Below are 24,622 nucleotides of genomic sequence, written 5' to 3'. Positions count from 1 at the left end.
AAGTGACAAATTCGCGACGTCGAGAGCGAAATTGTCACGCATCGCTCGTAGATTACATTACCGCGGAATTGCGGTACTATTACGCGATACACGCACACGCGTGATTTCGCTTTGAATGGCGATTACAGGTTTGCCCACAGCGAGAGTCGAATGGTGTTAGTGAGGAGGTGCTCCTTATAAAGTAGCGCCGGCTCGACGTCGATATACGCCTCCGTTTACGTTACGTCATCGACTGATCGCGCGCACGTTGCGTACGTCTTTAAATACCTTACGCAATCCAAGTTCGGAGAGTTTTTTCTCGAATGCAGGAACAAATTTATAATTACGACTCTCTTTTATCTCGTCGCGCTTCGTGATCATATCGATCTTTTGATTTCAAAGTAATAGTTTTAAATAACGCTGTCTTCTTAAACCCTTTTCCTGTCTCCTTTGATCAACGTTGTACAAAATACCTACGTATATTCTCGCGGTGTATTTCGAGAATTCAATAAATTATTGACGGAGATACGCGGCTCAAGGGATTCTATCCGTCGTTTAATGAAGCGGAAAATTATCACGACAATAAAGATCTAAAATAATTATCGGAATAGCGCAGCAAAGTTTAATTAGCACGTGCACGCGAATACCGTCAGCGAGGAAATGCACATCGCGAAGATTGGAGCGAAGTTTCACGTTAATCAGTTACTGCGAGCTATGCTGATTTTTATTATCCCCGGCAGTAGTACAAACGCGCTACAAGTGCATATCGTACGAAAGGCGTGTTCCGCCTGGTTTAAATTTCCTAGCACGCGCTGGCTCATTAACATATACGTTTGTTGAAGAAGTTGAACCGCGCGCGAGTTCGCTGAACCCCCGTCCTGTAATCGGCGGGACTTTATTCTAAAAGTCTCTTAAACGTATGCTAGATTTAAATGTAATAAAGTAGAACGCGAGGAGATTGAAATAATTAAAAGAAATTTCCGTCGCGATCGATCCGTCTCGCCAAGATAAATCTCGCGTGTATTTCTCGTCGATGTTCAAGGGACACTTTCTTTCGAGGAGAGGGCAAGGGACTTTAAGTGTTGCGTGATTTCCGGCTTGAAACCTGAGGTTGCATTACAATTATTATTCTTTATGCTAGTACACGAGTCCCCATTTGGCTGTAATAGTTGTAACGGAAGTTAAATCCAGTCGAACGCACGTTCGACGCGTAATGCCCCGCGTAAACAGCACGTGGCCATGTGCAAAAACAATCTTTTATTAAAATCAGGTACAACCCAGCGCATTAGCAAGATGAAACGGTTCCATATTTATTTAAAGAATAGGAGATTGCTAAAACGAACAGTTAATTAAAATTTTTTTTTTTTCACTATTCACATGATAACGAGCGGCGAGAATCGAGTCAAATTATTTGGGCACTTCTGTCATTTCCACAGTGGCTTATTCGCAAATTATAAATAATTCATCTGCCGCGTGTTTCTCTGCGCGCGATCTTATAAATAATTCATTCGTCATCCGTGCGCTGAAAAACATTTTTGCACATGAAAAAAAGCATTCATACGGGTAAGAGGTTAAGAGGATTCACGGGCGAGGGATACGTTTCCGAAAAGATAGCGACCGTGCTTTTGCGAACAATAACGTTACAAACGCCAAGAGGCGTGACGATACCGATCTTGAGCGGCGTACCGCTACTTTTAGCGCGATTTCACGCACGACGCCCTCGCGGGCGGCGTAGCTGCATACGACGTTCGTCACATTACACGCCCCAAGTGCGCGCGTGGAGAGTCGTCCTCGTCCACAAACGCGGGGAGAGAAAGATACTCGACGAGATCCCACGTGGAAAGGACGGCGGCATTGAGCAATTCGCCAAGTACGGCGCGCCGACGTCGGATGGAGCCGTCCTGATTTTGCCAAATACGGGATTACGAATGTGCGCGCGTATGTACCCGCGTGTCCCGGTCGTTGTAATATAAGTCAATACAACGCGCAACGTTGGCGAACGCGCGGACAAGGTACGCCGGGCTCGGGTTACACCTGACGACGACAACTACTCTCTAATTCATGCGCGGACGCGCGGCTTAAAGAAGCCGCTGCGCGCTCGGCCTATGCAGATTTCGACGTTCGCCAAGAAGCTTATGCAAAGTAGCCGATGTAACGTAGCACGTGCTGCATCTCGGGAAACGTTGCGCGGATAGACGCTGTGGAGTTTCCTTCCCGATTTTTCACTTCAAGCTACTCGGCGATTGTCAGTTGAAAAATATATAGCAATAAGGAAGGAGGCGAATGAAATCTCTCAAGTGCATAGATATTTCTAGAGCTGTTGCCATTGCGTTGATCAGTCCGAAAATTAAAGTCACAATTCCATGCTCGCGATCGGTTTTATTAAACAGCTCGCTCGAATAGACGTTCTCCGTTTTACGGTCGAGGCCTTGAAAATCGCCAACTCGTCGGATTCCTGCCGTTAAAAAATATTTGCGCGACGATAAATACCGAGAGACCGCAAGTGCATAGCGGGGACGGTCGCAGCTGCGAGACTATTTTCAACGCTGATCAACACGTGTAATCGATCGTCCAGGCTGCAGTTTTACCGTATTAGGCAATGAAATTTATTTCTTATAATAATACATTAAAGTTTAATTATCATAAATTTATTGTCAGACATAAATACCTCTCCCCCCGATAAAAAAGAAAAGACATTTCCTTGCTAAAGAAAATCTCTAAAAAAAAAAAAAAATTTAAGTGGTGCCTGAGCAGCTTAAAATATGGGCTGTATCGAGTTCGTGGAGAGAACTATTAGCATATGCGTATATTTCCGTGCACGAAAGAGACTGCTAGATAAAAGACTATGACATCAGAATGACATTAAGATCCAATGGGACTTTCTCTTCGACAGTCAGGTTGCTCGTGTAACCTGACTCGTCGGGCGACAGGCCATCTCCGACGCCCACTGATCGCACTTATTCGCACGACCTGAGGTCCACGTCCATACATACCTACTCCCGATACTCCCGAATCACCCGAGAATCCCCGACGACGGCCAGTCAGCGGCGGCGTATCCTGGCGGGACCGGTTCGCCCCTGCATTCCCATTCACGTGCATGCGTCACATATCGGTGGCCGTAGTTCCTCACGAATGCAAAAAAGAAGCAGAGTGTAGGCGAGAGCTTGAGATCTCGTCAGGTTCGGCCCACGTTGTTCGTCGTTCAAGTAGCGCGAGCACTGTCCGTCAAAGTCATGTACATACGTACTCGTACCGAGTTTCACTCTCTGAATTTCGTGCCGGTGACAATGCGTTATGTTAATCCACGAAAGACGGAGAAAAAGAAAGGACGGCGTCGCTAGGAAGTAACCCTTTATTTAAATTAGCGGCTATAAGCTTTGCGTGTAATACGCACGGTCTGTAATATAGGTAGGTACCTACGTTCGGAAAAATTGTCCGTCAGAAGCTGCGACGTCTCTCTGCCCGGCAATTACTACGGGCGCCCTTTTTTTTCTTCCCGCGCAACGCGCTAGAGAAACGAGTTTTGTGGTCATTTCTTCACGCCCGCGGTCATTATTTACCGCCTCTAATTATTACTCCAATCTTACTTGACCGCAAACTCATCCGATTTAACGTTTGTATATTATCTCGCGAAAGAGAGCCCCGTTTCGTTATTAATTACGATGACGCGCATTCTTATGATAATCACGGCGGGAGAGCCTTCCCCTTATCTCTACTTCCTCGACTGAATCTGTCGGCCTGAAAATTACATAGCCGTTTATAAATTCCGCCGGCTCGTTGCTATCGATATTGTGGCATGCGACTTGGACGGCACGTCAAGCATACGCTTATGAATCGCTTACATAAGCGGCATAATCGGCTTCTCTCTTTTCCACGCGTGAGTATGTGTGGCGCTTACCTTACCTACGCGCGCTTCGCCGATCGTGCAACCCAGAAGCCGATGTATGCCAAGGTTGCTCCATAAGCGACGGTATTTCCATGTGGTTCCGAGGTGGAAAACCCACGACGCACGATGCAGAATCTGTCTCGCGGTCGAGATTCCCGATAACGAATGATCGCGCGTGCAGGCACTTAAGTTACTCGAAACATACCGTTTGAATTAAATGTTAAACAATGATATAAGCGTCGTTTAAATTACGATTCAACGTCGAAGCTTGTTCATTTGGGGTCCTAATAACACTAATTACGCGCGATGCAGGAGGGTGTAATCATCGTCGATTGAATTTCTCAGCGCAGATTAGAGTGATTAGGCGACGAACAATGGACGAACTTATCGATTATCGCTCGTTGAGCACGTCTTGACGTTAATGGCCTTTAAATTAGCAGCGTTGTCGGAACTGGGTCAGTGGATCGGAGCTAAATCGTGCAGGCAGATTATTATCCATTTTTCTTTTCCTTTCTTTTTCTTTTTTAACGATTGCTTTGTCATTAGTCGACGATTTGAAGAATCGTACGTTTAAACTTATTGCACGATCTTTTGAATAAAGTTTGGTTAATTATACACGTGTTTCATGCACGTTTTTATTATCCATATATTATTTAATAGCAATTTCTACATAAAATTATCTCGGAAGAATTTTAATACAAAGTATGCAAATGCGACCTCGCCGTCTCGCGTAGGTGTGTTGACGGGACAATTTCCGTCGAGGGAAAGAAAGCTTTTACCCTGTTCCTTGTCGAGCTAATACGTCAGAATCGTCTGACGTCGCTGGACGATCGATTTGACGATAAAAGCCACCACACGTGTCATGTCATTTGTTACAAGTAAACGTGGCAATATCCGAAAAGCGTTCGATTAATTTGTTAGTCAGAAATGGCACGCTAGGAAATATTTATATTATCAAAAATAAATCTTTGATAAGCATTTAGTTTTATTTAAAACAAAGAAGTATCGATAAGCAAAAAAAAAAAATATTAATTGACGTACCGTAAAAAGACAGATCATCGTACGAATACGTTAAGTACTTTCTCCACGAGTAAAATTAATTACCCAAGGGTCACGGTAATGCCAATGCTCCCTTAGCTTCGACACGCCCTTCGGAGATAATTACACGATCGATTGTCTTATCCGTCCCATTTTCATATTGTCTGAGCTCTTTTATTTCCATTCCTATGGCGCTTACGCCCGGTTCGGTCCTCGGGCCGGCACGCGGACAATAAATTACCATGTGGATAATAAAAAGGGACTTTGAAATACCCGACTCCAATGATTCTAGCGTCGGAGATACCGCCAAATCCGTGGGAGAGGCGCTTGTGTAAAAAAAAAAGAAAAAAAAACGGCGTCTTCCGTTCAATAACGGTAATGGCCAATTTGGCACGCGAAGCGGGAATCGTTAACGTAATTGAAGGTGTCGAGCCTTCGTTACTTTGCCGCAATTTTTTTTTTTTTTCTCTCGCGTCGGCCGCTACTTAATCGCGCTATTTGACGTTCCGCCGCACCGCCATTAAGATTAATTATGCGTAGTAAAAGTTGCGTTAATAAAGCCATTTTCGCAAAAGAGGTCTCCGGAGTAATTACATCGCGTTGCGACGGTTTCTCTCGGAAATTACTTAGAGCAGTCGTGATATCTACAGTTTTACGGTCACCCCGATCGCGATTAATTTCTTATCGGTATTTTATCGCCGCTTGAGATGCATTATTATTCGTTTGAAATAAAGCTTGATCACGCTAATCAATTAGATCACTCTCGTAGAGATCGTACAAAAAAAAAAAAAATTAATTCTTATTCCTGCAAATAGCACAGTTGATGTAAGTAACGAGGAGACAAAAAAAGGAACGGCTGAAAAAGATGATTCTTAAAAGGGATCGCTATAATGAGGAAAGCATCGTGAGGAAGCTCGCTAATGATATGATATTATAAAGTTAAGAATAAATTGAATTGTAGTTTCTTAGTAAGATACAGGAGAAAATTACACGGGGAGCAAACGGGATCGACGCGTTTGATAACTTTCTATGAGTATTGCCTAGTTCAGAATGCGTAATTGGCAGTTCTTGACGGCTCAATAGATCTCGGCAGCCGTACCTGAAATTTTGACAGTGAAAGCCGCTCGTTCGAACACGATTCATCGTCCATCCATTAGTCGCGGATCTCGCTGCCAGATCTTGCGCCATTGATCAAAATAGCTCTCGACCACTGACCTCAAATCTTAGACGCGGTGCACGTGCAATTCGTTATCGAGTGCCGTTTAAATCGACACAAGTGATAATATCGATGAAATCAATCTCGGACGCGCACTGCCTTTACGAGAGACAACTCGCAGTTGTGATTTCAAAACAAACAAATTCATATCGGAAGCGTAAATCAAATCTGTAAACTAGCGTAGACTCTTGTTCTCATTGATTCTCGATATCGCTGACGGCGCTTCGTTTTTTTGTTTCAGGGCAATCGTGGGCGCCCCAGAGGCTGAAACCGCACAAGCTGGCGTGTACCGAGGAGGCGCAGTCTATAAGTGCGATATCGCAGCTGATGACAGATGCAACATAATCCATTTCGACGATAAAGGTAAGGTTATCGGCATTAATTATCTTAATGCATTAATTCCATTGAATGCTAAAGCGGTAATTCAGATGACACGCGGCATCACGTTATTTTATCAGTGATGAACAGGTGGGTTCTTGCACTGAAAATAATACAGAGTTAACGTGCAATCGCATGAATACCGGTCGAGGTGGAAGTAAATTTAGAATAGCGAGTTCTCTCTCTCTCTCTGCATTAAATTGGGATTAATTTAGATTGCCGTGTCAACTGCGCCGATGTTGAAACATTAATGCGTTCGTGGACCGATGTAACAACCTCGCGAGATTCCGCATGCTCGGTCGCGTGTGACATAATTGGCGAGTCATTGAATAAGCAATTGAACGTCGTGAATTCGAAACCACGGCCGCCGGACTCTCTTTGGCATCGCCGATGTTCTTCTTCAGAGAAAAATCGATCGCCAGTTTGAAACACTTGATCGTGATTCACGATCAAGATCCAGCGCGACAGGACCGGTTTCGAAATTTGTTCGAGAAAGGCTGACCGAGACAATCGAGTTATGCGCGAGATAATACAGATGACGGATGCTAATTGCGGACGAGTGCCGCTGCGCCGCGATTAGATCAGATTTTTAGCTGTCTGTCGTGTTAACTTAATTTATTCCGTTCGACGTTCGACAAGCGCAGTTACATGACGCAAATTTAATTATTTTACTGCACTAAACCGACTTATTTATATCTTTATTAAAGCGATAATATTTTTATAACCCAAATTTATTTGGGAACGTTGAAAGAGATTTCCGCTTCAAGTTTCGCCAGACTGTCCCGCGAAGCGGTTGACCCATATTCTACCTTCCCTCTGCGCCAACAACGTAGCTTCATAATCTCGAGAAGTAACCGGCGAACTGGTTACAGTACGCGCTATTCTTAGTGCCAATACACCCACCCTGTCGTTGACCCTACCATATTTCGATGCTTGGCAATTGCCGCGGCGTAACGTCGAGCACTGACCACGCCTGGATTTCACGTTTATATGTATAAGTCGCGATTAATACGCGTGTACGTATAAAAAGAATTACCGAGCGTTTTCGCGTACTCGGAAATCGCAGCGTCGTTGCCTCCGCGTTTCAGCTTATCACGATTTTTACCACGCGGACCGATCTTAACTGGGATCTTTCTAAATTACGATTAGCTGGAGCCTCGATCTTCAACGCGATGCTATTTAAATGTTGCCTGGAAAATATCCCAGACGAATCCGATTGCCGCCGTAAATCCGCGCTCTCTAACTGAGGGAACTTCGGCCGCGATCCGGTCCATAAATCCGCGATGAAACGTTGCGTGGCGCGGTCCTCCCTCCGGCGGGGCGGTAACGCGCGCGCGCGAACCAATTAAAGAGGCCACGTTTAGAACACATCGCCGGCTCGTAAAGTTTCCCCTGGCCGGAAAAGGGGTTAAAAATATTATTCGCCCCGCGTTTTCGCGTCGCTCGTAAATGTGAATCAAACGCGCTAATGTAAATTAGCGGAGTAAACTCGCGCCGTGAATTAGACGCGGCGATCAAGATTCGCGTTTTCGCAAACGCCATAACGCGACCGCCAGCCTGCCTGCCTGCCTGCCTGCCTGCGCGGCGTTCGTTCGCGCGAAAAGAAGCGCGAGATCACCTGGGCGCAAACGTGATCGGCAGGAAATCACGCGGTCGGGCGCGGCGGCCACTTGATTTCACTCACGTTATATCATCTGGCAAATGGAGCGCGAACGGGATATCAATCGGCAACGTGAGATCGGCATAAAAGGAGCGGCAATACAATTCTTCCTTTTTAGTGCGTTCGCATATGATGGAGAAGATAAAAGGCGCGTATGTGGGTAGGGATTTGTGAGCCGAGTCGTGATCGCTCGTGGTCCCCGTGAGAAAAATTCTGCCGCTCGCAGCATATCTGTTTTCTCGAGGTCTTAAATTTAATTAAATGTTTTATTTCTCGAAACACGATCGTTTTTCGCATTAAACATGCGGAATAAAAATCGATCGATAGCTGCAAAGATGACGGATTTAAAATAGCGACGAAGAAAAATTCAAGTTTAAGTAATAAAATTCGAAGCCGAGGTATACGCAACCACCGCGCGTGAAATCTATTTCTGTTCTCATTCTCAGTTTCATCGATTTGCGTTCACACGAGGATCGTGTCCGCGCGTAGCGAGAGAAGCGGGATCCCGAGCTTCCTCCGGTCGTCTTTCGCTCTGATCTTTTGTTTGCTCTCCGCCTCCGTTCTTCTCGCCCGCGAGAAAACGTTCTCGCGCGGCTGTGCATACAAGATCTCGGGCTGTCCAATTAGTCGATCTCCTTTTCTTCTATCGCCGGCGCCACCATTACGGCTGCGAACAAGCGCGTTTCGCTTTGATCGATAATTAGGCTGATCTTATATCTCTATCTTTTCGCGATCGTGTTCAATTAGGATCGCAACTGTTGTCTCTGAGATTATTTAACACGACGACGAAAACGTCACGATTATTTTTCGCTTCTTGCATTCGCGGAGGTGTCGTCGCGCGAGATCGGACTTGATTCGCGATCGCGCTCGCGACATTGAAAACTGCTTTACGACACGATCAAACTGTAATAATTAATTGACGATCCCGCGCGAATAACTTAAAAATTCGCGTCGTAGACGTTAGAGCTGAAAGGAAGCTGCTTTGTCGTTCCGGTTATTTTGTAATCCAGGTAGGACTCTGCTCGATCTCGCCTTCGATCCTTATTTGCGATGTATCTCGCTGCTTCACCTGCGGCACGTGCAAGTGCCAAACGATCCTCTCGTTCGCGTATCGTTGATTCTGTCTGCGTACGAGGAAGAGATCTCGTTCAGGTCTGCGAGGGTCACTCACTCTACGGCCGTTCGAGCGGGCATGTTGTCTCGAGGAACTCCTCTCGCTCGCGACTCCGAGGGTCACATCGGACTGTCCGAAGATACCGAGAACCGTCCTCCGACAAGAAGCTGACGATGCCTAATACAGAAAACCGTTCTGCCCTAGCCCTACCCTCCGCCGAGATACGGTTTCTTGCCGCGTGCTGTTCAAGGACTAATTTCCGAAGGTCAGAAATACTTGACAGTTATATGAACGCGCTCACGCGATTGTCCGATCATCGCGATTGCGCGGCTCACCTTATGTGGCGTGATGTTGAATTATTCTCATTAAACGATCATCAAATTATAGTTATCAAGATCGTATCTTGATTATTACATATAAATTTGGAATTTTTTTTTTTTTTTAATCATTATTGGCAAAAGAGTCGACAATTTATTTTTTTTTTGTCAATTGTTGATGTACAATCCGACGTACGCGTATTCTCATTTATATAAATCAGATTTCTATCGGATCCATGCGCCCTTTCCGCTGTAATCCGTTTTCGACGATGATGAAGGGTAATAAGGACTCGAGAAAGAAACGCAATTCACGAATCGATCATTTTGTACTCCCTGTCTGCTTGATACCACATGGTTGGTTTATTCTTCAGGAAATTACCTTCCACAAATGGTACCTTTGTATATGATGAATATCACGAAGGTTGAGTTCGACCGGGATTAACCCTGCAGGGAGATTACCAAGTGCAGACGTCAGTAAAACTCGTCCTTGCCGTTTCATACCATTTCGTTTCAACGTGTCCGCTTCATCTCATTCAGCGACATATTAGGTTACTTCCAGTTAAATGGTTGCCCGACGGGATAACTAGATAGTAGGTACTAATTCCACTGCACAGTCCGACTGACCACTCTGTGTAACTCAAATAAATCTGAAAATAATTGTTCCCTATTGAAAACGATACCTTTCTTAAGTTATCTATTTAATGTATTTTACATCACAATTTTTACGATGCGCGAGCAGCTTTTTACAATTTAATGACGTTTAAAAATTGATGTTTTTATTGTTTGTATTACAAAAAAATTATATTTTTTGTTTCAGGACACAATCACGTGAGGAATCCTAATATCCTGAGCGGCTTGAATCAGATCGACAACAAGACATTGCAATGGTTTGGCGCTACGGTTTCAGCTTCCAGCAAGGACGGAGGACCGATTCTGGTGAGTAGAATTTTTCGTATCGAAACGCACGACTTAAACTTTAACCATCAGACGTCAGCGCGTATCGAAGGCGTAAGAATTCTAATTATAAGATGCAACTCTTGTTTAAAATAAGAAGAATTCAGAAATTTTAAGTATAATCAGGGCAGACCGTAAATTGCATCGGAATCTTTTTTTTAATTTTTTATATCTTTTCTCGTGGGATTTATAACTAGAGGTTTCGAATAGATCTCTTGAAAGATTACAGACGTGCGTTCCCAGAAGGCCGCAGTTTCTATTTCAGGGTTCGAAAACAAACGAATTCCCGGCGCGTTCACGTTTCGTTTGTGATGCTGAGACGTCTTTCGAGCGAATCGAATTAGCGCAGAGTTCAGAAATTAAGTTATTTAATTTTGATGAAGCAATCGTACTCGGCGGTATTAAATTAAATCAAGAAGAAATGTTGCTGAAAACAATTACCAAAAAAAAAAGAAAAAAGGCAATTTAAGTTTCTCGATAGATGGAATAAAATTTATTTTCTCGATTACAACGGTACTCGAAGCAGTAATGGTAGCTAATTTTCAAGTTACGTTCCTCTCTCTCCGGCGTCAAGTTATGGTCCCTTCGGTTCTCGCGAAGCTGTCTTCGGCGGCGTTCTCTCGTTATCTGATCAACACTCGCCGTCTGCGATACGTGTTAAAGTCATTATCCGCCCGCTCGCAGCTTCCACGCAGATTTCCGATTCAAAGTGCGTGGCTGAGCCCCGTTACGACGATCCGACACGTTCGCAATGTAACGCGCCGGCATGTCCGCCGCCCTCGACTTGCGGGATGCGCTTCTTGCGACGGGTACGCTGCCTGCGCAAACGAAAGGTCGGGCACTAATCTAGCGCGAAGATCTCTGCCCTTCCCGGAGTCCTGGGCCCCTTTTTTCTTTCTCCCGTCTCCCCCTTCAAACGTGCGGCGGCCCCTATGATGTACGAGCCGCCCTTATCTATCTTTATGTGCGCTGCCCTACGTTGCACGCATGTGCGTATGCTCATCACGCGCGGCTGCGGTGGCCCCTGATGGCGGATGCCAAGATTGAACGCAGGAAAAAGATTGAAGCGAGGAGGAAAGGGGTGGTCAGGAAGTGCTCGCAAATCCACAGGCGGCTGAGTTTTAGGAACGCGCGCGCCTAACTAACGAACAATCAACTTTGCTGCGGACGGAAGCGATAATTAAGATTACGAGATTTTTTTTTTTTTTTTTTTTTTTTATCGAATCGTAAAACCTCCATGTGCTCCCGGAGTCGTTCGTTTGTAACGCTGCACTGATCCCCGAGTGATCGCGCTCGGTTAAAAATGATACTTGGATGACTAGGTGGATTTCGAGGAAATTCGATACGGTCGGAGCGAGTCGGGAAGAGGCTTCGTGACGGCCGATGGGCGAGCGAGGATGAGGAAAGTCATAAATAAGGCCGCGTTCGTATGTGAGAGGGGTATTAGCGGCGATTATCGTTCTCGTGCCCGCGTAATTTTCACATAGCGAGACGTCACCACGCGCTGTTCCGTCAACCGGCATTCCCCGGGTATCTCTGCTGCGCCGACGTTATGCCGGAATTATCAACTTATTCCAGAATGCGAGACCGCGCCTTTCCCCGGGTAAGCATGCAGCTTTTTCCTCGATTGCGCCTCCGCTTTTTATTCGGGTCTATCTCTCACCCTGCTCCGCGTACTGCGTGACCATCGACGTTTGTTCGCGTACATACGTACAACTACCCTATAGAGTTTAACGCGTTGTAAAAAAAAATTTGTGCCGAATGCATCGCGAGTCCATAACTAAAATTATTATTATTATAATAGATAAATTTCAGTCCCCGTCACAGCCTTTACGCAAAGGGGTTAAAATTCAGTCGAACAGAGAATAAATACTTGACAAATTAATTTTGTTTTTAAATAAATTTGGAGCATTCTCCGGCGTGCAGATTTTATTTCATTCCGACAAACGCGATCTAGGACTCTTTAATGAACCGACGTTGGCATTAAACGGCATTAGAGAGCTTTATTACGATTTAACGATCTGACGGTTACGAGGGCGGTATCGAAAGGTCGCGCTTCCCGGTTGCCCTTTCGTTCTTCTACACACAACGAACGTCGGGATAATTTCACAGGTCGTGCGGAATGTTAGATTCACTTCGGCGTCATCGCGCGAGTCGGCACATGCGATGCTCGCGTCGAAATAAAGATCACTCGGCGAACCTTTCACCGCTGGACGCATTCCTTCTTTTCGTGCATCCTCGCCAGACGCATCATCCGCGTCTTCGTCCTTTTTTATCGTGATCCAATTCAACGGCACTTCTTAATTTGTTTTTTTTTTTTTTTTTTCTTGTCGCGCTCCCCCTCAAATCTCCCTTTTTCTCTCTCTTTCGCGATCTACCGACATTTCAAAGATGCGGCCCTCGCGCGTTGATTGTTGCCAGATGCTTCGCCCCCTTGAATTTTTCTCCGGCGTACCCTCTTTTCTCTCTTGCCAAATAAAGTAAAGGTGAGGCTTGATAAGTTGTTTGATGCGAGATTTACAGACCATGTATTTTCCATCAATCTTTTTATTGCCGTTATGAGTGATTCCACTGAATTAACGTCATAAAATTGCTGTAATCAATTTCATAAATATAATAATTTTTCATTACGGGTGATATTAAATAATTTTTCCTTTTTTTTTTTCAAAAAACCAATTTTGAACCTGAAAAAAATTTCACCTAGAAATAACGATTTATAGAATCAATTTCGCATAGCCACGTTCAATTTTAATTCAATTCGATTGAAATTGCCGTATCGTAAATTTCGCTGTACGAACATGACATTTGATTTTGATTTAATCTGCAAGAAGATTCGGCGGATGTGGTGAGCGATGCAGAAAAGGGAAGAGACGGAGAAGTTCTTGCGGGCAAAAAAGCCCGCCGGGGTGGCGAGGGGGAGAGACGAAGGAACAATCGGCAACAATAAAATATAGTCGTGGCAGGACGATAAAGTCACGATGTTGTTCGCTCGGTTGGCGGATCGCCGTCGGCCGTCGACGTCGTCGGCAAAAACGCATCGATTAAAAGTTAAGCGAGTCCGCCGCGCGCTATCAAAGCAAAGGACAATCGCGACCCCGGCGACCCAGCCTGAAAGCAGAGCCTTGTACGAAATATCCTCGTCCCCTTTCGCCGTTCTTCCGACGAACCCCCTGTGTAGAGCTGCCACTCGCCTTCTCTGCCTCCCCGTCGCCCTTTTATTCGTGCCTTTCGTCTTCTGCCGGCCGGAGCTGGTCGCGCACGTTCCGCGCCACCTTCCGCCACTTGATCCACGCTCGCCTCTTCTCCCGTTCTTTATTCTCGACGCTCTCGCCCCTTTTTGGGAATTGGCGGGGACCCCGAGCGCGGCGCCCGACGGGTCCGTTTGTCGGCGGCCGCGAGAATGGAAATACCATTGCCGGACGAGGACCGACGGGACAATGTTCGAGAAATTCTCGCGGCTATGCCGGAGATACCGCGAGCGATCGTCGATCATCCTGTCCTCGTGCGTGCAGCCGATCTTTTTTGGGTATCCGTGCAATCGCCAGGCGGAGGAGAAGCCGGTAACTCCGCAGGGGCGAAAATTAAACTCATCGAGATTACGTCGATCTTTGATTTCTTCGCGGTCTTTCGGGGTCGGAAATAAATTTCGACCATTTCTTGTCCGCGAATCGACGCCCTCCTATCCGCCTCCCGACGAGAAACTGAAAGAGAGGAGGATAATCCAGCGGACGGACAATACGCATTCCGGTCCTGTGTTTTGTCGGCGGGACAAATTGCGACGCCCGTTAAACGCCCGCTTTTTGCTCTCGCGGCGATCTTTCGTACCCTCCGGCCGGCTCGTATGGACTTTGTTGCGCTTGTCCCGACGACGTTGCTGCTGCACGTGGGATACGGAAACGTTTCTGACAGTGAGAAAATCTCGCGCGATATTTCACCGCATTCGTAAGGAAAAGGAGTCTTCTTCTTCTCAAGTCTTACCGAGTAGTACTGAAATATTAAAGAAAAAAATCCGCGAAAAGCGAGCGATCGTAGCTTATGATTATTCTCGAGTAAGCGGTGAGCCATCGACCGATTGATAAATCTTCAGGTCGCTGAGCAGATAAATCTTGGACGAACAATCCGAGGCGCCTGGCCGCGATCCCGCTGGACCACGTTGCAACCGCATCATGTATAAATAATGTCGTGACTCACTGACCACGAAGTGAGTCAACCTCGAAACTTAGGCGACGTGCTCGCGCAAAACCACCTTCGTCTTCTAGGCTCCACCTTCATCGCGTAAATATCTCTCTGCCGCCGCTCGAATCTGTTATCCTGTCGCTCTGTCGTAAGTAAGGGCTGCTCCGCGGCAAAAAGACCGGGAGCAAAGTGAAAAATGTTTCTACGGGAGTGAAGGAAATTCAAGCGATAGAGTCGTTTATACAATTTCCGGATCATTCATTCGTGCCTTCGGCAGCCACGCGTCCTTTTCTTAATCTTTTCGCAACCGAAATATACTAAAGTAGGTAATTTGGTAGAGAAAAAATTACAAAGTAAAGTTGAGTTGTATCCATTGAAAATTGGGAGAGTTGAAAAATATTTTTATTTCATTGTTTTATACAAAAACAAGCTGCAAAGTAATTGAGAAATAATTGCAGCTGTTTAATGATAACGTTATCGCGTCGACGAAATGTTGGCGAATCAGAAAAGATATTACTTGGCGATCACAGAGCTCCGCCGTGATTTTCGCCTCGCTGTCGTTAATTTAATTCGCGATAAACAAAATATCTCGGGAGTTTGTTGCGCACAGGGAACGATGTTTTATAACCGGCCATTACCAGGCCATTTCGCCCGAATAAAATCGGCTCTTGCCCGCTGCTCCGTTTTTACGCGGCACTTTCCATGCATCTTACCGTTCGCCGAGTTCCGGATATGTCTTCGCGGTAGTCCTAATGCGTTCCTTCTGCAGCTCAAGCGAGAGGAATAACGCGTTGCGTTAACGTTACGATAAACCGAGTCGCAGGTCGGGAACCACGAGAGCGTGACTCCATAGTTTGTATAAACAGTAATGCACTGCGAGAACTTGAAATAAGTACGTCTCTCGCAATTTCGCCAAGCGTTTGTCTTTTTTCAACATACGCCAAACATTACTTTCGCAATGTTACGCGTTCTTAAATATATGCGAAAAACTTTTTCACAAATAACGATTTTCATATTTGCTTAGCCATGCCTTGACCAACCGGTTCAACATGTTGTTCGATCTGTTCAAGTAAACGGTGCTGCGGGTATGCGACCCGAAATGACCTCGTTCGAACCCTCGAAATAGCTTTCGTTTCCGTCGAAACGATACCCTCTTTTCTTTTTTAGATTTATCTATCGAGCAGAGATAAAGCGCGTATCGGTATTCACGTCGGTATTAAAAAAATCCTACATTTCCTTCCACGGTTGTATATCACTTATTTGTATTCTTTATTACATTTGGCTTGCATTGTTCAAAACGTGTTACGCACGTGTGCATCCGAGCAACCGTTGTCGCCGTTCCGGTCTCCAAGTGCGCTCTGATAAGTGCAGCGAGAACGGAAAGCTCTTACTTGGCCAAGCGAAACAACGCCGCAGATACAATAACGTCTCACATATTTTATCCGCCTACTCGTTAATGCACTTACCCTGTAACGTAAATGGCGCAGGTCTAAAAGAGAAATTCGAGAACGCCGAAATGCGATTTTCAGCAAGACGGGCGAGGATGTCTGACGAGCGTTCCTCGGAGATTTTCTAAGCCTTGAAATTGTTCTTTGGGCGTTCCTTAAACATTTCGGAGTCCTTCGCGCCGTTTGGTAAAAGGACCGGGTGCAAAAGGGAGCACGTTCACTTTAACGGTCTCTTTAAGGGCGTTTTGTGCCGGAGGAATAAGTCCACGGCGCCGCGTGGTTTCTTGCTGCGCGCCGGCGAAATACGAGCAAAAGCGGTCGAGTGAAGACATTAAAAGCACCGTGTCATTAACCGTCTTTAAGCTCGAGTAGTCCTTTTTAATGAAGAGCAGATCGGAGAGAGAGAGAAAGAAGCGAACGAGGCGAAGTGGAGCGCGCTCTCGGTAAACGGATATTATTATTCCCTTCCTCTCGTTCTCTTACAATTAGACGCACGTTACTTTCATCGGGGCAACTTCATTGCCGCGAGCTTCCTGCCGCACGAAACGCCCGTTCGAAAGCACACACGTACGCTACACATGATTACTTTCCCTTAAATCCTTTCGTGCTCTTTAATGAAGCGCGAATCGCAAACGAACCGGCCACACCTTCGACAGTTGATCGTGTAAAACTCCTTCGAATTATCACGTTGTGTGATGCACGACTGTTATGCTGTTTAATTATTCACAGGGTTTCCTCGCAATCTTTGTCACACACCTACCGTTGCATTTTATTTGAGGAGTAATTAATTGAAAATTAAATGTTATAAATTTTTTAATTTTTTTCGCCATTAATTATATCGTTATTTAATTTTTAGTAATTATTAAAAAAAAAAAAAATTAAAGTAAAAAGTATTGTAAGAAAATAATTTTTTTTAATTAATATTCATTGCGTGACTTCGTAAGGAAGAACGAACGGTATCTCCTAAATTCTCATTATGTATTTGATCGTTGCCCTAAATATACAGCCGGGTTTCACGGAACTAATTTCCGGCTATTAGCAGTGTTTGTTCATGGCGATTTCGTTGCGTAAATGCCACGAGGTCGAACTGCCCTACTAGTGAGAGGCTTCTTCGTCTTTAGTCGCGTATCGCCAATGGTAATTTAGATCTTCTGTTCTTTCAAATAAACCACGAATTTATCCTTCGCTCTTTCACATTATCGGAACGCATTCTTGAAATTGCGTATCTCGTATTAATTTCGGGAAAACATACCATATACGAAATAATTATTGTCGGTAGATCAGGCCTACAATCAGACGCCCGTATTGGCCAACTAAATACAATGAGTGATTTCGGCATTTACAAACGGATGAATCGCACGCCCTAGAACCGTCTCGAGCGATTGAACTAAACTGGCGCAATGGATAAATTGCGGCACTTCGGGGCGTCGTCTTCTTTTTTTTTTTTTTTTTTTTTTGTCCTCCGTCTTTCCTCTTCGATAATCGGCGATAGGCGGACTGGCAGCGTGACGATCGTCGGATTCAATCGCCCTACGGTACGCCGGCGTTGGTTTAAAAGTCGAACAAAAATTTTCGCGGAACAATCAGCCCGAGCACCTCCTCGCCGTGAGACTCGTCCTCGAATTTCAGGTACGCCGATAATGACGCGCCGTTTAAGTACAGCTGCGTTCCTGATTTCTTCTAATTAGTTCGCTCGAAACAAAACGGACCGTCGTGAAGGGGGGTCCCTTTCCGATAGTCTCGAGGGCCACGAATCTATCACCGGTCTGGTCTGGGGGGGTTTCCTCGTTTAAAAGGAACGAGCACGTACGCTCGCTCGCACACGCGTACGCACACTTAATCAACAGAGTGGTCCTTTTTAATTTTCAATTAAGGCCAGACTACGACAATTCTCTAAGAGGGATGCATATATAATGACGCATCGTTGTAGCATGCCTTAATTGGCTCGCAATTAATAATGTATGGTTGCGCGAGCGTTACGCCCGTATATAATTTAACTCCGCTAAAGAGCTCGTTCACGCGATCTTTGTGCATGCGGAATCAACGTGCGTCTTGTTAAGGTTCATTTATACCCGTGGCCTTGAAAAATGGTTAAAATGCTGGCCGCCGACGAATTATGCAATCCGTGCGAGAAACCGAGCTATTTCTACAGCCACGCGATGTCCCCGAAGCGCTTTTTAGACAAGTCGAGATTTTTTTTATCGTCTTTATTATAATCGCGGAATAATAAGGAATATCGATGGAATAATGTTTTCTTGATGCGCGAGATTATATCTCGGTATCTCGGTACAAAGGCCTGCGTTATACAACTTCGTTACGGTATGCTTACTGGTAGCCCTGAGATGCATTTGTAGTATTAGCAGGTGATACAACGCGGTTCTTTATTTTCCCGATGAAGCTACGTACCTACCTAATGGCACCCGGTGAACGGCAACTGCGATTTCAACAGATTAAGTACGCTGATGTGCTCCGCGATAAGTTGTCGGGACAAATTGCACGTGTTTCGAGAGATTTACAACGTAGACCCGAGGCACCGGGCATAAATACTGCCCTTATACCGTTCGCACGTACGTTACACCGCGCGGCGCGTTATTAAGGTCATCATCAGCTGCTTCCCCAGTTGGCCGGCCAAGTACAGATTGACGTAACGCGACGATCATTGTACGTGAGAAGGCTCGCCGAAAGCGATTCTTTAATTTAAAATTGCCTGCAAATTCATATGAATTTTCTGCTAAAAATCGGCGTTCTGATATTTCCTTCGCGGTTGAAGAGACATTCGTTCTGGAGGAACCCCACGTGCAGCGGGGACTCTGTAAGATCATTCGTGCATTACCGGAATGAATTGAAATTACAAGTTGTCTATGTAAGGCGTAGTTACAGAAGAGTGCCTAAAGCATAAATTGAATATTAATGGTACCTGCCAGCAATAATCGGATGCCTGGTGATGCATAATGTTTAGCGGCGAAGCGAAAATTATGCGGCGAGAGGAGTTTTTTTACCTCCGTGAAATCATCAAAGTACGTGAGCCGCGCACGTACGTAAATAATACGTCCGCAATCTCGCAGAAAGCGCGTCCGCCGCCTCTAAATGCGGTAGTGATCCGTCCGCAATGTGCCTCCCGCGGTTACTAAACACCTCTGCATTTCCGGCGTGCATTTATCGTTAAATGAGCCGTTGTGAGGCTGACCGACAACGGTCATACTTGCCCCTTTGTGCGAAACGGAGAAGTAATTAACGTGAAACCTAATTTATCGCAGCCTCTTTTACGGCGCTACAAAGACAAGATTTTAACATCCGCGTCGGGATAATTGTGAAACGGCGATTTATACCGCTATTTCGACCGGGCTGCGGCTTACCATTAAATGGAAGGTGAGAATCGGAGCCTTAATGCCACGATTTGTCGACAGCGATACCGTCGCGTATAGGTGCGACTATAAACATGCCGTACGTGCGGCTTCAAGTTCGTCATAGCGCGCGGTTCTCTCTTTCCTCGCCAGCGCGTCAGCGCTTTTAACGACCGGACGGTGCGCGTTTTAATTGCGATCGAAACGATCGTTAGAAGGTACCTACAAATGACCGCAGTCTCCGCAATAAAGGCGACCAAGAATTGTTAATAATGTCGCAATCTCGTGTTTTATGTTCACAGGCATGTGCGCCCAGGTACATCTGGTTCTCGGTGTCGCAGCCCAAGTACGATCCCGATGACAATAGGTCGAACAAGGAATCAACGGCGGGCAACAGAAGGGAGCCAGTGGGGACCTGCTGGGTCGTCGCTAATAACTTTAACGATTCGCACGAATATTCACCTTGCCGCACGAGTAAGTTTTTAAAAACGCTTTATCAAATATTAAATAATATTAATCGTGCCCTCATTTCCAAACGGCGATCGAAGAGAAATTACAGCCAGTTGCAATTAGCCTTTTAACGTTAAGTAAACATATCGATAAAAAGATTTCATTATTAACGAGATTTATTAAATGAAATACAATCAAAAGTGGAACCTCCGGGCATCTACTTTTATTATTTATTTATTCACGGTTCTCGTGCGCGTATTAATATCTGCGAAGAAAGCGCACGGTTTTAATACCGTATACGGCTTCGTCCTCTTCAGTTGTTAACAAAACGAGAACCGTTCTCAAGACTTCCGTTCCTGACGAAAGCTTCACCTCGCGGTAAAGTAAACTGAGCAACGTACCAGTGAATGTTTAATTTCCACTCTCATCGTTTTCTTCGCTAGTATCGAACTCTCTCCCTTACTCTCTCTCTCTCTCTCTTTCTGTCTTTTTTTTTTTTTTTTTCTCTAAGAGCGGTGCGATTTATAGTGCACTCGTCGTGACGCTGGATTTAGCTCGGTTTACGAGAAAGAGCCGGAAAAAAGGGAAAATATCTTTCGAGATTTTTGTACGCTTAGAATTACGTTCGCGGCGTGAGTGCTATAAACATTTGTGAGACATGCACTCTCGCAGGCGCGGGACAAAGTCGGATGCGTTCTCGAGGCGCAAGAGGGTTAGCTCCCGCCGTGTTCTTCTCCGTTAGCGTCGCCAAGGATCTCACGAGGACGAATTTCCTCCGCGACGCGACAAGAATCGCAGCCGACACACGGTCGTGTTCTCCAGGCATAGCGATCGTAAATACGTCACGTAACAGGATACTTCCTGCCGACGATGTAGGTCTGCATCATGTCTTAATGACAAAGGACGTATCGATTTTCGACTCTGCTTTTTCGCCCGGCGATTTCAATAATTAGCAGCTATTTCAGTACCCGTACATACGTTAATAATAAGCAAATAATATATTTTTAAAGCTACAACATTCGACAATTTTAAACGTCACAATTAAGTAAATTCGATCGTAAAATACCTGCGGTTTATTTTGAAATATAAGTATATGCAAATTTACTTTTTAGTTTTCAAGTTCACAAGCCTCGTTTTTATTTCTCGTGACATAAGGCCACTCTGGAATTTCCTGATAACCTCCTGATATTTTGAAAAAAAAACCTTTTATCTCGCTGTTATCAGTATATAGGACTAGACGTCGTCGGGCATGGAAATTTCGTTCGTCGAGACGCAAATAGCATCACGACCATGTTTTCAGAATCGCGTTTTCCTGCAATTAAAGTCCCGCGCTTCCTCACGCGCGAGCGAACATTTCGGTAACCCCGTCATTATTGCGTGTTTTATGACGCGCGAACTGACGCACTTCCGGTCGTTTGACAATTGGAATATCCATTCTTCATGTACTGAATGCAAATTAAAATCGAATAATTAAATTAAATTAATTAGATCTTAATTTTATTTTTTAATGCAGTTATCAATTTAATGTTAATTTATTTAATCGATATAAATATACTATAATTATATATTTTTTTATTTGTGCGACGTACAAAACTAAAATTAAATTTTTGTAAAAAAAGAAAAAGAAAAAAAAAGACAAATCTTTGGACTGTACGTTCTAAGGACTTTCCAAATAAATATTATCAGAATTCAGCGAAGCACATTCTTCGCGGAACACAAAGTGCGGAAGCAAAGCCCGTAGCCTCGATGACGACGATGATGTGAGCTCATCGTCCAGAAATTCCACGACGACCGCGCAATTAAACAATTTGTAAGAGCCGAGTCGAGCGAACAAACCGTTTAGTGCCGCTTTTCCCGAGAATCGTAGTCTTTTTTAGCGAGGCGTTAGATCTCACCCGTAGTTTATAACGTCGACGTTACTTTATCGCATGCCAGAGTCGAATCGAGTCGCTCATAATCTCCTTTTCTAGAATAAAACGGCCGTCCAGTCTGTCCGATCGTCCGTTATTGTTTACTGTACTGCGAAACTATCGGTAACTTTCATCTGTTGTTTTTTTTCCCCTATAATTACTACCTAATTAATTGGCCATTAAAAATACAAAACTATAGAAGGAAATATTTTTCATTTACGGAATTTAAAAGAAAAAAAATATAGCGATAGAGAATTACAGTAAGTGCATTCCTCAATGAAAGGCGCCCACTCGCTCGAGTGGTCGAGAGGTATTGGAAAAAAAAAGGAAAATAAAAATTGGAAGGCGCCTCTCGGACCAAGGCGCTAACTCGGCACCGTTCTAACGAGGCCAATTAGCACTTAATCCTACTTGAATTACGATCGGGCTACCGATCTCCTGCGAGCAACGGCGTATTCCTTTTCTCTCGGTATTGCAGTTTCATTAAAGTAATTCTTTCAGATACGTAATTACATATCGCGTACATTTTATTTTATACAAAAAGGAGACGGCATGCCTCGCTCGAGTCTTTGAAGAATTTTCTTTTCAAGTCGTTGGTATAATTTACATATTGCACAACACTAATTAATTTTGCGTTAAAACTTGCATTGTAATTATATCGAGCATCTGTGCGAAGTAACATTTTACATATTTTATACTAGTCCTTTAATTGAAATCAGCCTTAATTAAAAAAACTTTTGTATTCTTAATTGAAATTAATTCTAATTGAAAAAATCGACGAAGAAATTAACGAGTGGATATTTTCACTGCGATCTCGATGTCGTCCTATTTCTGAAATAAAAAAACCGTTCCGATAATGCATATTGAGGAGACGTAATCACCCTGACGTTGCACGCGCACATGCACGTGGAACAAAAATTACAGTAGCTCCATTCATTCCTCGTAACTCGATTAAGGGTCGGTCGAGCCCGTCTCCTGTAACGCTCCGATTTCTTTATTAGGCGCTTCATCGTTAAAATCACTCGCCAAAATCATCTTTGGTTTAAAATCTCTCCCCGTTCTGATTGTCACGTTCAGCATCCGGTCGTTTAAATAGGGGGAAGAAAACGGTATTGTTTTGTATTTGGGCTACTTTGTGACACAGTTCCGAAGCTCTTCAGATATTAACAAGGAAAAAAAAAAAATAAAGTCGTAAATATTTTCTTACTATATAAAAAAGTCTTTCTTCCACTTGTGCTCGATGTCGACTCGAGTTTGAAAGCGGAGTGGCCTCTTACCGACGAGAATAGCACCCTTGCGAAGCACGAGGACGAGACGGATTATAAATAGATTCGACCACCGACGATATCGCGGTCGAACGCGCATCCGTTGTTACTTCACGGATGATACTATTATCGCGATTCGCCGATAACGACTGTCAACGATCCGATTAGCATCGTACGTAAAAATTAACCGATTATTAAGACTCGAGCGTTTCAGACGGCCATTTAATTTAAAGAAATATGCAAGTTGTATTCGTATAAGATTTTTGTCAAAAAATAAAAAAGTCGTAAAGCCTAAAATGAGAACGGCAGATACTTCTGAGTTGAGCGACTCTCGTAAAAAAAACTTTTTTTTTTTTCTCAACGGCGGGTGATGTGAAACTTTCATCGGCCTGAGCATTAAGTTTCGCCACTGTTTTAGTAGCTGCATGCGTGTCACCGATGTTCGATGAGTGGCGCTCGTCGGTCGCTTTATATCTAGCTTTTTCGTCGGCGCGACGAAGGCGATCGCGACCGGATTGACGTAATTACGTGATTGACGGGCTGGTTCTAGAGTGACCGATCGGCTGTCAGCCTGTCAGGAGGCCCGCTGCGCTTATAACGTGCATACAGACGAGCACATATGCAGAAGAAGGTCGGATTCTGCGGGTCGAGCCACCGGATATTCGCACACACGCGCGAGCGTGCGTGAATTTTCTTGCGGACGTGCTGCGCGTCGCCGTGGCAGCCGGCTCTGAATGGCACTGACCCTGTCGGTCGACTGCCCGATAATTTGCTACTTGCGGTTAGCATCGGCGGCTAATTACGGTACCGAGCAGCGCGTTAACGCGCGACACTCGTAAATTCCTCGCGTCCGTCCTCTTTGCTCTGATCCGCCTGGATCAAGTTAATTAAAATGCGGATTAATGTAGGCCGACCGGCGTTAAACAATTCTTATCCGCGGTCGAATAATACTCCGGATTAACTTCCGTATAACGCTCTTTCTCGTTAGATATATGTATCGCGCTCTTAGATATATGATACCGCGGTAATTGCGTTGATTTATCTTAGAGCCAGCAATGATTTACCCCCATCGATGATAACGACAACGATTGATCATAATTACGTCGACGGGATTGATCCATTATCTTTTCACTCTTGTCATTTCTATTGTACGTGCTGATATTTACGATAGGAGTTTAATTAGTGACAGCGATAAGTTGCGAATATCACGAGGATAAGAGATTATATCTGTCTTGAATAAGAATGACCGTAAAAACGCTCGAATATCATTAGTCTTCGTATAATTGCGTTTCTGCCAGACGACTCAATTATCGCGCATTGTCCGGTGTAGTTTTCCGTCGTTCGCCACGTTATTATTCAAGATATAATCTAATCTCCTTGAAATAAACTTGTTTCTCTTTTAGTTTCACAAGCTCCGCGTTACACACCTTCCGTATAATTTTCCCAACGCGACACCGTCGCTGCGCTGGATTTCGTCTAGCACGGAA

General features: G+C 44.7%; 1 protein-coding gene across 2 annotated transcripts in view; it reads left to right on the top strand.

Moving 5' to 3' along the window:
- The window catches only part of If (integrin subunit alpha inflated), a 47,727-nt gene that overhangs the window by 7,661 nt on the left and 15,444 nt on the right, over positions 1-24,622 (top strand). For both annotated transcript variants that reach the window (XM_070663571.1, XM_070663572.1), the window contains exons 2-4: positions 6,361-6,482; positions 10,406-10,524; positions 19,813-19,984. In XM_070663571.1, coding sequence (XP_070519672.1) covers positions 6,361-6,482; positions 10,406-10,524; positions 19,813-19,984 — 413 coding nt within the window. The remainder of the gene's footprint in view (positions 1-6,360; positions 6,483-10,405; positions 10,525-19,812; positions 19,985-24,622) is intronic.

The sequence above is a fragment of the Cardiocondyla obscurior genome, linkage group LG11, assembly GCF_019399895.1.
Source record: "Cardiocondyla obscurior isolate alpha-2009 linkage group LG11, Cobs3.1, whole genome shotgun sequence".
NCBI classification, from domain to species: domain Eukaryota; kingdom Metazoa; phylum Arthropoda; class Insecta; order Hymenoptera; family Formicidae; genus Cardiocondyla; species Cardiocondyla obscurior.
The sequence above is the reverse complement of the archived record's forward strand: the minus strand, read 5'-3'. Positions and strand labels throughout refer to the sequence as shown.